The sequence below is a fragment of the Oxyura jamaicensis genome, chromosome 2 (genome assembly GCF_011077185.1).
Source record: "Oxyura jamaicensis isolate SHBP4307 breed ruddy duck chromosome 2, BPBGC_Ojam_1.0, whole genome shotgun sequence".
In the NCBI taxonomy this organism is placed as follows: domain Eukaryota; kingdom Metazoa; phylum Chordata; class Aves; order Anseriformes; family Anatidae; genus Oxyura; species Oxyura jamaicensis.
The window spans coordinates 130,842,680-130,858,509 of NC_048894.1; the positions used below are offsets into that span (position 1 = coordinate 130,842,680).

Here is a 15,830-nt window from a genome sequence, read left to right on the forward strand (position 1 = left end):
TTTATTTCATCTTTATGCAAATAAAATTAATGTCACTCCAGGTGAAAGGTTTCATGTGACATGCCTTTTAAATTTAATCTTTTTTCTTCAAACTGTCTGTCCTCTTCTACTTAAAAATACAAAATTAAATACAGGAATTGCAGCTAAAGAAAAACAGTAGCAAACTGTGAATAGACATAAATAAAATTGTAGCTTTACTACCTCTTAGTTCCATGTGGACAGGCTGCGGAGTGAAAGACAAAATAAGAACTGTTGCATAGTTTAGGGAAAATTTTGCTACAGAAGTTTTAAGGTGAAATACAGAAACGTGATTGTTATAGAAGATCTAAAAACAATTATTTAATGTTACTTTGGTTTCTTCACCACATTCATCTTACCTTCTTCGATGTTCTAGTCTCCCAAGGCTGTTTTATTTAGTGAGTATTTCATGTAAAATGCATGTAGAGTTTTTCTTTCTCAAATAATTTACTGGCAGGACTACAGTCAACTTCTCTTCTGATCAGTGTGATGATCTTCAGTGCTGGTCCAGCATTATGAGGGTAGACAGCATGACTTACCCTATTGTTAGAGGCTTGGGCACCTGCATCCAAGGTGGAGGTGGAAATTACCACTCACAACTTGCTCCTTTGGCGGGTGTTTTTTTGAGTTTCAGACAAGGCAACCCCAAGATGAAATAGTAACTGGGGTCATTTAAGCCTGAAAACTATTTTTTCCCCTTTTTAAGCAGTCAGCCTCTGAGACATAGCAAAGGGAATAACAGGGGAAATAAACTTTATGTTATGAGGGAAAATAAACCCAAAGAACTTCAGAATTCTTGACCTATACTTTACATTGTGCACAAAAGAAAAAAAAAATAAAAAAAAAAAAATGAAAACATCTTGGTCAATATTGAAGAGCAGAAATTAACCAGAAGTCCATTCCATTTGAAGACACACTTTGTTAATATGTAGCTACCACCATTCATCTCCCTTTATTTTCAGTGAATGTTTTACTCTCTGCTTTGTCCTTCCTTCCTCACTCCTTTCTACCTTTTTGCTTTCTTATTTAAATTTTGTCCTTTTTTGTGATAATTTCTTTCTTCATGCCTCTTATGCCTTAATAACAGAGGAGAATGCAGGATCGACTTTGCAATTGACAATGCAAACAATAATAGTAAAAATTCCTCTGGACTTTTCCAATTTCCTACCTATATCTGTTTACCTTGAAGGTGCCTTTTTTACCCAGACTGGTACATGTATTCCCTTCTGAACATGAGGAATGGTGTCTCTAATATTTTTTTGCTTGCATCATTCATTGTCCTAACTTTTTTCCTTTTCTTTTTATAATTGTTTAAATCTTCACAGATGAAATATTTGGTGAACTCAAGGATCGGTAATCCAACCATTTTAATGGTTTTCATGAATTAAATTCATTGTTTAATCTCTGTCCTCACCTACTCACTCTTACCAATCTTTCACATACTTAACAATCTTCCTACACCACTGATTATGCTATGTTAGCCTAGCAAAAAAAAGAGGGCCTCAGTATTAGAGTGCTCATTTCATTTGATCAACCAGAAAATTACACTGTAATGATCCTCTAATTACAGAGCTTTGTGCTGGGTTAAATCCTTTCTATATGCTCTGTCAACTGTTTTCACTGATCTGCTTGCCCCAGACTTCACATTTCCAAATTTACTACATAGACATCTGCATTGGCAAACATAATGTACAGTGATTGGTTGAGGAAAAGTGAAAGGACTTTGAAAAAAGACTTGGAATGTGAGATTAGGCCATTACTAAAAATGTTTTAACCAATGCATATTTTTCTATAAGTCAGTTCTTTCTTGTTTTTCTATGTTTTTCCACAGGGGTTATGTCTTTGATTATGATTACTACAGAGATGATTTCTACAATAGGTATGTGTGTTTATATTTTTGTACATCCTACACCATTTCTACTGTTTGTTTATAATGTAATCACATCATTTGGTTAGGTAGGTCTGTTTTGATTTTACAGATTATTCATTTCATCATTTCAATTGTGTATCAGAAGAGGATTATCTGAATATATCACAAACAGAGAAGATTACCACCTGATCTGCTCATAAAACAGTTCTTTTGGCATTAGCTTTCTCTGAGAGATTCTGGGACATTTTCTGTGCTGAAAAAAATTAATAGTAGCTTAAATGCTTACTGTTTCTTCCTACAGAATTCTTCCAGGCTTACTTTCTCTGGAACATATCACAGTTGTAAAATTTGCCAGTATTGATGCTCATGTCTTTTTCTTTCATCCATGTTTATGAAAAGATGTAAATTATCTCCTGAAATATGTGTTTTTTCAAGCATCATCCAAGAATTTTTAGAAGACTAGAATGACCTTGAGGGTAGTCAGACCACAAGCTGAACAGCATATTTCTATAGGAGGAAAAGGAGTGTGGATACCTGAGCAATTGGAGACTTGTGCTTTGAGTGTGTTCACACAGCCTAACTCAGCATTGTAGAAATATTCAGTTATTCATTCAGATATAGCAGAATCACCAAAACAAAGGTTTAACATGCATGGCCACAGATAACCAACTCCTGATCCAGCAATGTTGCATCTCTGCATTACACTAGCCTGGTTTAGCATAGGCCAAATGAGTTGGAGGACAACACAGCATTGCTCCACCAACCTGAAATCTGAGATTTCTTTTACATGTAGCATCAGACAACAACAGAGTAGAGGTTTACACCCTTTACACCAAATTAAGTTGTTGTGTGCTATGTACCTTTCTCATTAGAGACATGGTAGAAAGAACAGAAACAATATATTTTTGTTTGTTTGTTTGTTTATGTATTTATTTATTTTCCCTGGAATTTATTTTAATTCAAGCCACTTGATTCATTTTCTTATATAAATAGCTATGCTCACCTTGGACAGAGCTAAATAGAGTGAGCTGTTTTGTTGGTTTTGTTTTTTTTTTTACACATGGAGTAAAAGCGATCAACTCCACTTAATCCTGCTGAGTCCAACCTTGACAGTAGGAATAGTTCCTCTCCCAAAGGAAGTTAACTTCCACAGGCTTGTGTTTACTTTCCCCAAGGTTGCTTCTCTGAATTTTATGTGGATTTCCAGGTACTTCAGGACAGAAAAATGTGGCAAGCCTGGTTACTGTTGTGAAATAAAATCTGTATGAAGACAGACAAGATTAGGACTGCACTATTTAGAAGGTGGGGGGAGAACAGGCATTTTGTCTGCGTATCAGTGATTACTGGGACAAAGTATAATTTTTGAACTGAATCACAGTATCACAGAATCACAGAGTGGTTTGGGTCGGAAGGGCTGTTAAAAAGCCTCTAGTTCCAATCCCCTGGCCATTGGCAGAAACATATCCTGGTTACTCAAAGCCCTGTCCAACATGGCCTTTAATTCCAGGGAGGGGGCATCCACAACTAATCTAAACCTACACTTCTTAAATTTAAAACTGTTACCCCTTGTCCTGTCACTCCACTCTCTGATAAAGAGTCCCTCCCCATGTTTCCTGTAGGCATGCTCCCCATCCAGAAATAAGCATTTCTGCTAATCTTTTCTCATATTACAAGCACAAGAGCAGGCAGGGTACTTCAAAACTGATAAAAGGATCTTTTTATAGAGAGCATATCATTGAAACATGTAGAACTTCATGCAACAAAATACCAAGACCAAAAGCTTTGCATAATTTCAAAATAAAAGTCCAAATAGTAATACTAGATAACAGTCCTTTTTTACATTTCAAAAAGGAAACAGTTTTTCATTGCATTGCATTATCTAAACATGAACTATTGAAAACTAGAAAGAAAATCATATTTGGACAAATAATTGCATAATGATTTATTGCATGATAGCTGTCATTTCTTCTGAGATATTTTGATCCATTCATGTCAAACGGGAGACTGTGACCAACCTGCAGATGATCCAATATAATAAAAAATATGAGTGACAACAAACCATAATATTTCTGCAAAAATTTAAAACAAACAAACAAACAAACAAAAGTGTTCATATTCAAACAGAATTGCTTAGTTATGCTTGCAATAGCTAGAAATTGCTTATTTAGTCAGAATATTCAAGGCCATGAAGTTCAAGTTCAATTGGAGAAACAGGACCTTTATAACATGTAAGCAGCTATGTGAAAGAAGAGATTTTATACTGTCTGCAGGATTATGATACAGACAACTGAAAGGTTCTCAGGATTTAAACAATAGGTGTTTACTTGGCTGAAAAGGGGCTAGAAGACTTGATTTTTCTTCCTGGTCCAGATGCTATTAGTATGGTAGGGAGAATTACTGTTTCTTATGTGTCTGTTTTCAAATGTTTCTATTGGATCTATCCACCCAACAGGGGGACAGTGTTTAGAAATGTGAATATTAAACATGCAGTTATAAATCTGTGAACAGAAAACAAGATATTTCCTGAGAATATTGCTTGTCCCTCTACTGTAGTTTCAGAACTGTAAGCCTTCATTTTCTAACTTTCTTCTCCTGATTTGTGTTCATCTTTCGTGTTCTAAACAAATCTGTATATTTAATTGCTTTTTCTGTTGCCTTTGTTTTCTTCTGTGCAGATTAATCAACAGCTGTTGATAACTGTTTTCAAGATTAGGTTCCCATTCTGCTTGGGAACACTAGTTGATGTTGGTTATAGAGCATCTTCTAGTGACTGTAGTGGTAATTCTCTGAATACATACTTACTACAGTGGTTTTGGTTTGAACAAAACTAATTTTTATTATTATTAGCTGTGTTTATTATTTCAGTGATTCTAGATCAATTCATTATTCAATAAAGAGAAGATGATGGGCCTTCATTTCTGTCAATTCTAATGGATATACAGTTCCCTCACTAGAAACTGCAGGATATTTTTTTATGGTTATGGTCAACTTCCAAAAAGTTAATTTATTTTTTAAGCTGTAAGGACAGCAGATAAATAGAAAAGTAGAATCCAAGCCATGCATGTAATAAAGGAGCTGAAATGTCACTACAGCAAAATGTGCTGCTGTTAGTTGTGTGTGATGAAATGATTTGGACCTGTGGAAAGCAGGTTATGGATTTTCCATAGGGCAAATAGTCCCATAGAGCACCCTTCATTTAAATGATGCAAAATCGGAGCTATGCACTGGGCTGTGACTAAAATACGAATATGGCAGTTAATGTGCATAGGTCCTTGAAATCTAGTTTGACTGTGATATAAAGTGATTATGATCTTAAAGGGTAATTTTCTCAAAGATAATAAGAAAATTTAATTGACAACACTTCCATGACATGAAACCACAGAAGTTTTTATCGAGTCCAGTTGACTTCATCTTTTCTAGGTTGTTTGATTATCATGGCCGTGTCCCTCCCCCACCCCGTGCAGTGATACCACTGAAGCGTCCTCGTGTGGCTGTGACAACAACTCGCAGAGGCAAAGGGGTTTTCTCCATGAAAGGAGCATCACGGTCCACCTCAAGTGGGGCTTCTTCCTCAGGATCCAAATGTGAGTTGTTCATGAGTTGGATTTTATTGACACAGTGATCATATTAATCTCTGCAAGTAGACAACTTCCAATATGTAGCACTTTTGTAGTTATTTCTTAGCTTTAGCATTTAGCTTGAAAAAAATTTAGTTACCAATGGTGCCCCACCTTTCCTGCAAGTCAAAGAAAACATTGGTGTAATTTTTGAAGGAAATCCTGTCAAAAACATGTGACCCTTGGTCTCGCTTCCTCAGAGAAAGCCTGTTTAAAATCTATAATCCTGATTGTTTATGCACCATGAGGTCTTGTGAGCAGATGATCATAAAGCAAAGCTAATAATCTTATTATAGACAGACCGAGGCACACTGCTTTCTGTTGAAACGTGAGGGTTGTTTCCACTCATATGAGAGGTGTGGAGGGTGGCCTAGAGCAGGGGAGGGAGGGAGGTTGGGTTGTATTTTATTTTTTTTTTGCCATTGTTTCCTTTGAAGGTAGAAAAGGCAAAATGTATTTGCCTGTTCTACAAGGGAGTGCAAAATAAGATTGGCAATTTGGGGTTATTCAACCCCTTCTTAGCGAGTTGGCCTTAGAAGAGCTGTTGAACAGCAGGCATTCCCTCCTACATCCCCACCCTGTAGTATCTCCCAGGAACTTCATTTTCCTCTCCGTGCATCTTTCAGCACCCACCTGTCTTCCCCTGCCCCTTATGTGGAGTGATACTGCCCTTGGAAGCGTCACTGGAAGAGGAAGAGAAAGATCAGGTAGGGATCAGATATTAGAAAGAATGAAGGGACTTCAATAAGACACTTGCAGTACCAAACTGGCCAAACAGTAGCAAACAAAGTATCATGCTGTTTTACACACAAGCATAAAGTGAATCCACCAACAGTACACCTTTATGGAAAAGGGGATGATTATGGCATCAAGATGAGATAATTATATTCTCTGCTTTAATAACCTATCCAAATCCTACACACTAGCATCTAACAAAGAAAACAGAACTCTAGTGAGTCCACTAGGATCTATTCTTGATTCTGTTGTATGAACTGATGATATTGAAGACCTTGAAAGAAAATGTGTAATAAATATGCATGTGGCTGGAGGAATAGAAGGACTGGATAAGCAGAGAAAGAATAAGAGAAAAAGATGATGCTGTACACTGGGAACAAGGAGCTCAGGCCACTTCTTGGAAGGGATGACGTTCTGAGAAAGAGAATCTTGTCTTGACAGTTGAATGACACACAAGTCTCTAGGGAATGAACTAGCTAGATGTCTGTTACCAACCGTGGGAGCTTTGATACCTAGCATGCAGGAAAACATAAATTTAGGTGTTGTATTATGAAGCTCACTTGCACCTTAAGGGGTTGTCTGTGAGTAGAAACACTTCCTTTGTTCTCTGGAGAATGAGCATGTCTAGATCATTTTCATACACATCTTGAATGAATCCACTTGTTCATTTACACTTTTTCATTTCTCAGATACTGAAATATGACTCAATATCATTTTAAATGAAAACATACAACTCAAGATCTTCACTTTAGTAGATATAAAATTTAAATTATTTTGCTAGTCTTTTCCATGCCTTTAGTCTTTCGGTTTTACCAGAGTGAATCAAAGCTTAAGTAAGTATATACAGTTACAGATTCACTCATTACAACTCCTTTGTTCATTTTTTACCAATGTTTTACACATATGAAAAGTTAGTAGTATCAATACATTTAATTCACTACTTGTACTACAGAGTGGTCTATTAAGAATGGGCTTTTTGAACAAACTTTGTCTCAAAGAAGATGAATTATTTTCAGATAATTTTATATATATATATATTTTCCCTTATTGTCTAGAACAAGAATAACTGCAGGATACTTCTAGGGAGCCAAAGACCTTAGTGTATCTCAAGAGATATCATGGAAATGTGTCACCAAGAAATCTGGATTTTCATTGTAATGAATGTGACACATCATTTTACATTAACATATAGATATCTGCTCCTGAGAATAATCATCAAATTTGCTTTATTACTCATCCTGCATTTCAGAAAATATTTCATAATCCTATGTCAAGGATTAAGTAGTGCTTACTGCAGATGGCAGGATTCAACCTTAGTGCAAGTAAGAGTACCCAAAGCTACTTCCTGTGAAAACTCCCAGACATTGCCTGTGCAACATGACAGATGTTGATTGCAATCAGGAGTCTGGAGATCCCAGCAGGCAGTGTTGTGCCTCAATGAAAGTAACCTTTAGTGTATGCAGGTGTTATGTGAATTTTGTCAGTCTTACAGCTCCAAGTGACCAGATCATCTTTGTATCCGGCTCTTAATACTGAAAGGAGAGCTGCAAGTTGCATCACTAAAAACATGGGCCTTCATTTTGACCTTTAATGAGTTCACCCTCAGTTCTTTACAATGACAATTAGAACACAACTGCAGAGAACATCTATTTTGCTGGACAAAATGAAAGAAAATACTCTTTTTGCATGCAACACACCTGAAAAGAAATTTGTTGCTTTTCATTTTGTTTTGTTGTGGTTTGTCTTGTTTTGATTTGATTTGTTTTAAGAAAAGTAAGGCTCACAGTATACTGACTTTCATGCTTGATTTCCCCATAGAATTACATTACTATTTGTCAAGTCCAACCAAACCATCTTAAAGGTAGAAACACGATTTTGTTGACTTGGGCAAGAATGTAAACAGCTTATTGTAAGACGTTTATCAGAGAAATAACCAAGCAGTTCCCTGAGGGGCTTCAAACTAGAAAGCAGAGAATGTATGCCATTTATAGGAAAAGTTTGTTATACTGAATTGTGGAATGAAGCAGGTTTTATTTTTTTGCCTCTTACTCTGCAGTGCTAATATGAACCCCTTGAACTAATGCACTGTTGATTCTAGTTGTAATTTATTGCTAAATAAATAAAGGATCTCTTCAATATTAATAAATGTAGTTTGTGGGAAGGAAGCTATTTTTGGCTTTAATGACATCTAAGGCCAAATCCAACTTAATGACACATTCCTATGTCAAAATGGTGTTGCATATGCTTGAAAGATTTCACCCCCAAATAGCAAAACTCTCATGAAATCACATACCTTAATAGAGTTTTCAGGTTTGAGTAGCAGTCTCATAGGCATAGCTGTTTTCCACACTCAAGCTGGATCCAGAAAATGAACCCATTTATGTAGTAGTAAAGGTCAGAACACAGTGGACCCCTCTGTGAAATTAGCAGAATTAGAATGACTTATTTCTGAAAACCAGCAATCCAAAGACAGAAGTTTGTTGTCATATACAGCAAAGATCTTACAAAAGTATAATACCAAAAATGTCTTTTTCACTGATGTGAACATCTGCAAAAATAATGTCTGCAAGTGCAGTAAATTCTTTTTCTACCAAGAAGGGGCAATATGTGTGCTAAGTTTGCTTCCAAAACACAAAATAAGTTAGGATTCAATTTCATTTTTGAATCTAAACTTGTTATAGGATTAGTTGACAACATTTTCTTTTCTTTTTAACTCCAAAAATAGAAAAAAGTAAACATATCAATCTTTTCACATTATCAGAAGAAACTCATAAAGTAAAACACACTGGTGTGGAAACTACATGTGGTAGTTTTTCACATAAATGGTATGAAGAAACAGATGAAGATAGTTAGCACTCAAAAAAATGCTCACTTCTGAGAACATAGAAACTGATTCTCTTGGAGTATGCACTTTCTTTTTATGCACCTGAAAACAAGAGGAAAACAATAATCATTTGTTTTTATCACCTTTGTGCATGAGATTAAGGAGTAGGTGCAGAAGAGATTACAATATGTGCTGAATTATTCCTTAAAATTAATTCATTTTGACTTTTATAGTTTAACTTCATCAACTAACCCATTTTTCAATGAAATCTGAAGTTATATTATATGATAAAGCATTTTATATTAAACTTGAAGAGCTCAGATAAAAATATATGATATTTCTTTCCAAAGAAATCTGAATCATGCTTTGTGGGTGAATCAAGTCAAAAAAAAAAAAAAAAAAAAAAAAGTTTCACAAATATTGCTGTAATTCAACAGGAGCACTTTCATTTCTAAAAATATAACTGACCTCAATTTTAAATGTCTTTGAGCTGGGTGCTGCTTGTCTCTTTTAGTGCAAGATGTTTAAATGAAAGATGCATTCTAGAAAACTCTTATATTTATAGCAGAGGACTGGAAAGGGTTACTGAAGTAACTTGCTTGTTTTTTTAAGACTCCACATCAACTAATCCTTTTCAAAAAAATTAAGCTTCACCTTAAAGACATTTGGGGTTTGGGTTTTTCTATTTCTGTTTCTTCTCACTTCCAGCTTAAATTTGTTTCTCATTTGTTCATGTCCTGTGCCAATACTGTCTTAGCTTAAAAGTTTTATTTTTCTTTCATGTTCTTCTGTCTTGGGCAAACACACAAAGTTCTGTCACACTACGTGTTTTCCATTCCTATGGTCATCTTCATGGGCCTTCTCCCCACATATCTGCTAGAATTCAATGTTTCAGTCTGTATGTGGTATTCCAGATAAGCTCTCACCAGGTCTACAATGGCATTGATATTTTCCAGTCTTTAGAAACACATTATTTTACACATCCTAGTATTGCATTTTCTTTTTCATGGGTGCCTTAAGATAGCCTACTGTCAACCTGAGATTACAACTATACCCAAGGTTAATTATTTCACTGTCTTTTTCAGCTGATGAGTTTTCATGTTAAGAGCAAGAGTTTCACTGTTAGTCAATCAAGTGCAGATTTTTTTTAAGTACAATTGAATTTCATCTTTTTTTTTCTACTGTAGCATTCCTTAAAATCACCTGATCCCCTTTTCCATTCCAGTTTACTCTAAATAGATACCTTCCAATTTCAATTCACCAGCAAATTTTGTTTACTTATTTTTTTCTTCAGTTGTTTGAAGATTTTTAGCTATTCTGATGTCAGTGCTTGAGAAATTGCATCATTTTTCCCTTTTAATACATGCATTTTTGTCATCTGCTGACCACTGCTTATCTGCTGATATAGAAACAAATGTAAGTTCCTCTATTTTCCTGTACTTTAACTTAAAAGCAGATGAGCACACATTTTAAATATATGCATCTCTGTTCTTATGTTTATGACCTACTTCTTGCATGAGATCAGTGTGGAAAAAAAAAAAAGAAAAAAAAAAAGAAAAAAAAAAAAAGAAAATCAGTTAAAGCTTAATGGATAATTTCCATACTCAAAGCAAGACACCTGAGGTACAGAGGTACAGTATTTACAGTCTTTAGATTTGGGCTGTTTTGTAACACTGTGCTTAAAGGCTCCACAATTATTCTCAAGCTCCGTATCACAGAATCACATAGACACAGAAACACAGAATCACAGAATGGCTGAGGTTGGAAGGGACTTCTGAAGGTCATCTTGTCTAACCCCCCTGCTCAAGCAGTGCCACTCAGAGCAGGTTCCTCAGGACCATGTCCAGAGTACTTTTGATGATCTTCAAGGATGGAGGCTCCACAGCCTCTTCTGGTGTCTGACCATTCCCACAGCAAAACTGGCAAAATACATACATTAAATAATAAATAAATAAACAAACAAACTTAAAAAGAAAGGGGGGGGGGGGGATTTTTTCTGTAGAGGGAATGTCATGCGTTTTAATTTGTGCCAATGGTCTTTGTCAGTACAACAGTACTGTGAAAAGTCTGGCTCCTTCTTTATTTTCTCTTGCACGGTGGAGCCCAGAACTGGCCGCAGGTCTCCAAATGTGGCCTTATCAGTGGCCACACAGTGGCTTATCAGCCCTCAGCCTGCTGGCAACACCAGCTAGTGCATCCAAGGATATTAATGACCCTCTTTGGCAAAAAGGTGCATTGCTGGCTAATGATACCTTGGTGTCCACCCAGACCTTAAAGTTCTTCAGAATTTGTCTTTAGTAATCTCTGTTTACTACAGAAATACCCAGTGTAATATAACTAAGAGTGGAATTTCTCTTGGAGAATGATTTTTAAGATTTGCACAGTTCCCTGAAAATTAAGAGGATAAGCGACTCGAATAACTACATTCACATTGTAAGGTTAGAACTGGGGTGGACATTTGGAACTTGGTATGGACTTGGTGAAAATCTGTCTCCTTTTTTCTTTCAGTCCTTTTTTAACATTAACTTGAAGTGATTCACTGTATTATGGAATCTCCTATTTAATAACCTTATTTAATGTAAAAAATAAGTTGCAGATTCAGTGTCCAGAATTTATGCCAATACTTTTGGCATTAGGGGAATCTTGCAGGAAAAAAGTGGTAGCAGTAAGGCTCCTCTGCAGTTTTTAACATCTTCATTTATTGTTGAATCTCCGCTACTGCATCTGTGTTCCCTCTAGCACAGTTCTTCTCAAACTGATTTATATCGAAAACACCTCAGGGAAGTCCCTGTGAAGAAGGTTTTGCTAGAATTGCACAGTAGTCCTACCTATATGCCTGTTTCCTTGCCAGACTCAGAAATACAAAATTTTTCTGCTTTTGTATACTGGGAACAAATATAATTAGGTCCTTGTGGTGTCTCTTCTGACTTTCGATATTTTAGCCTACTGATTTCTAGTCAAGGAAACAACTCCTAACCCAACAGCTTGACCACATAGGATCTGTTGCCAACTGTCTTCATAGTGGGCTGCTGCAGATACTTAGCATTCCCTGCTGGACAGATTCACACCATTTCACCTTGTAGTCTGCATTGCTTTACTACACCAGCATGGACAAATTTCAGCCCCCCAAGGGAAGCAGTAACCTTCTAAATAAACAGATGTCAAAATCTTAATGTTTTGTTACAGATCTGGGAGGAATGGACAGTGACGCATTATTTCACTAAGAACACGTTTAAGGCCTTGCTTTATAAGTATACTGAACAATTCCTTCAAATACTGTATATCATATGGGAATCCATCACAAAGCTTACTTCTAATCTTTGTTCTCTAAGGCCTGATACTCATTCAATGTGAGATCAGAAGTTTCAGCCTATGATATTGTGAGGTATAAAAATCCTCAACATAAGCACATGGTTAAATAAGTTCATTACTGCATATAGCAACATAGTCATTTTAGTTGACTTGTAACTATAAGGGCCCAAACCATAACACAAAATACTTTGGTACCACGGTGAACGTGCTCCAAACTTGCATTAAGGTTTGTTTAGAAGCAGGAATTTAGTAGCATTGAAGTAGACAGCAACTTGTCTGCACACTTCATCAGCAGATTTTAACTGTCCAATAAAAAATACCCATGAGACACTATGATGAGATACATGCCAAAGAGTCAATGAAGGGGACTGATCAGACAGGATGTAGCGAGGAGACCCTTTATAATAAAAAAGAACAGTTTTTATCCATGGCAGAACATCCCCTTTCCCAGGCTAGCTAAGGACTCTCCAGTTGCTCCAAATACAAACCCCAAAGGTACTACACTTCCTCCTTCAGCAAAGATAAGGCAGGAAGTGGTAATACCAATCACTACTCTTCCATTGCCAGTTTCTCACAGTTTAAGATGGTGGTCAGATTCTTCCTACAGGAGCTGTGAGACTGACAGTTGTGTTAGCTACTCTTGACCTTTATAATGGCTTTATTCTCCCTTGCTAGCACAGGGTTTTTGTCTTCCACACTTGGCTTTTTCAACATGATATCCAAGCACCAATGGGACCAGTGATCTGTTAGGACTTATTTTCTGAGCATAAGCTCATTCCTGAGTGCTATAATGCTGTTTCTTCTGAATGCAAAACACTTTCAAAACACCCCTTCTTAAGTTAGACCACAGGAGTACGATAATGCACAGAAATGAAGAATAATGCATTGCAACATACATTTGGAAATTTCAGCCCTTAATTTACTTGAGTTGCCTTCATGTCCCTAGCTGGGATCATAAAAAGAAATATTTCCATGTGCTACCTACAGCTGGAAAAAGTACAAGAAATTATCCAGAACTGATTGCTTTTAAAGCAATGATACTTAAAACCTTCTATTGCAATGAAGTTGACTGGAACATAACAATGCATTGCTGGCTGCCCTGACATTTATGTTGCCATTCAATCTTGTTGAAAAATACCTACCAATTCAGTAAGGGATCTTTTTATTATTATTGCCATTATTGTTGTTATTACTACAAAACAGTCCAACAAAATATCATTGTGAGGCTGTTAATGGTCAGTCTTATTTGAATCATTCTCTCAGTATAAGCTGCTTTTCAGTAAAAGTTATTTCAATTTACTAAGACTGCCATTGACATGTTTTGCCTGAAATGCTTATTACAGAGAATATCCCTCACATAGCCTCTTGTCACAAGTGTTTAGTAACCTGTGATTTCCTAGGATTCAGCATTATTAACTAACAATTATAGATTTAAAATTTAAATATCTAAATATAGTAAGAGAAATGAAGAACTAGTCTTTATACTAAAAGAAAAAAAAAAAAAAAAAAAAAAAAAACATATTTTGTTCATTGGGTGTGCATATATAGTTTGTTTCATGTATTGCATCTTTGCTCTTTTTCCACAGTGAAATCAGATGAGTTGCAAACAATCAAGAAGGAATTAACTCAAATCAAAACAAAAATTGACTCCTTGCTAGGGAGACTGGAAAAGATTGAAAAGCAGCAAAAAGCTGAAGCAGGTAGGTGAAAACAATATTTAGTTACATTAATTAAATCAGAGCCTATTTATCAAACAAGGAAACGGATAAGAGAGAGAATGGAAGACTTCCAGAAATTTTTGTACATAATGGAGGTCCTTAAGCAAGGTAAATTAACTATCAGGTAGAAACATTGGGAGGAAAAATTAAGAATCTTCACAACATTATGCAACATCATTTCAATAATTGTTTTCTATAGTCTAGGGGAGAGAGAGAGAGAAGGGAAGGAAAGGAGATAGAAAGACAGATAAAGAAAGGAAGAGAGAAAGAAACAGAAAGAGAGAGAAAGAGGGAGAGAGAGAAAGAGAAAGAGAAAGAGAGAGAGAGAGAGAGAAAGAGAAAGAGAAAGAGAAAGAGAAAGAGAAAGAGAAAGAGAGAGGGAAGGAAGGAAGGAAGGAAGGAAGGAAGGAAGGAAGGAAGGAAGGGGAAGGTTCCTGCTAGATGTTCTGGAAACAAAATATTACTAAAAAATTGACTGTACAGAATTAATTTAAGAGGTTGTTGACTGTGGGGATACCTGTGCTCTCCCCAAAAAGAATTTTTAGATTTCCTGGTCAAAAGGCAATAGTTACAAGTTGCAGCAAGGAAAATTACAGTTTAGTATAAGGAAAAAAAAATCACTTATATTGCTATTAAACACAAGTTTCCCAAAGAGCTTGTATTATATTTATTCATCCTTGGAGACATTCAAAACTCATCTGGCCAAAACCCTATGAACCTGTACTGAACTTTGAGATCGGTACCACTTTGAACAAGAGTTGGACTTGGGGAGCCCAGAGATCCCTTCCAGCCTAAACTATTCTGTGAGGTAGTTGTGTCTGTGTAAAACTCGCCGCACCTCCACTTCAGCTTGTCTCTGACTTGAAAAATGTTGTTTTGAGGCAAACCTCAGGATTGACATAATCCAACATTGCTTTCTAATGTAATGAAGATCTTTATTCCTATCATTACAGTGATCATTTTGTTAGTTGAATTATCTCACCTAGCAGCACTTTAAAGCCATGCTGAGCACTTATAAGGGATTTATAAGGTTGTATTTTCACCACAGTATATATGAAAAAATACCTCAGTTCTTATTACTGTCCATGGTATTTCCTTGGCTACTCCCTTATAAATCACTTGGCATATCTCTGTACAGAAGCTGTGTACTAGAGAGTTGATTTGGATGAGAGACAGCAGGGAAATGGAAGCCTTATCTCATTAAAACTCTCAATGTTTCTTTTTTTTTTCCCCTTTCCATTCTCTTATGAAAACTTTTAACGTATTCTGTGTGAAATGTGTGAAAGAGAGAGCCTGCATCAGAATTCACAGCTGCTCAAGTGTCTGGGCACCCACATTTATGTCCCTCACCTAACTCCAGTCAGTCACAGGAGCCAAAAAGCCCCAACAGGACACATCAAGAGAGTTCCATCAAGACTGTGAAAAATAATTAGTAGCTGAGTTTCATGGACCTTTCAGAAGCAAAATAGATATTTAGATCAGGATCCCTCATGATACCAAGTGCCTTCCCTGTTTGTTGATCTGTTGTAGGGTTGTCTCTCTGAACCCAGAATTTACTTGCTGGTATTGAGAAATTAATGAATGGATTGCTGAGTGTGGGATATTACAGAGTAATATTTTGTGGTTAACAAATTGGAAATAAAAAAAAAAAAAAAAAGGAAGGAAGGAAGGAAGGAAGGAAGGAAGGACGAAAGAAAGAAAGAAAGAAAGAAAGAAAGAAAGAAAGAAAGAAAGAA

The 15,830-nt window shown here is 36.1% G+C and overlaps 1 protein-coding gene across 14 annotated transcripts in view; it reads left to right on the forward strand.

Moving 5' to 3' along the window:
• The window catches only part of RALYL (RALY RNA binding protein like), a 409,045-nt gene that overhangs the window by 367,105 nt on the left and 26,110 nt on the right, over nucleotides 1-15,830 (forward strand). For 8 of the 14 annotated variants that reach the window (XM_035317320.1, XM_035317321.1, XM_035317322.1 and 5 more), the window contains 4 exons: nucleotides 1,850-1,897; nucleotides 5,309-5,472; nucleotides 6,090-6,212; nucleotides 13,963-14,076. In XM_035317320.1, the coding sequence (XP_035173211.1) occupies nucleotides 1,850-1,897; nucleotides 5,309-5,472; nucleotides 6,090-6,212; nucleotides 13,963-14,076 (449 nt within the window). The remainder of the gene's footprint in view (nucleotides 1-1,849; nucleotides 1,898-5,308; nucleotides 5,473-6,089; nucleotides 6,213-13,962; nucleotides 14,077-15,830) is intronic. The other 6 variants (XM_035317324.1, XM_035317329.1, XM_035317326.1 and 3 more) reach the window with 4 other exon arrangements.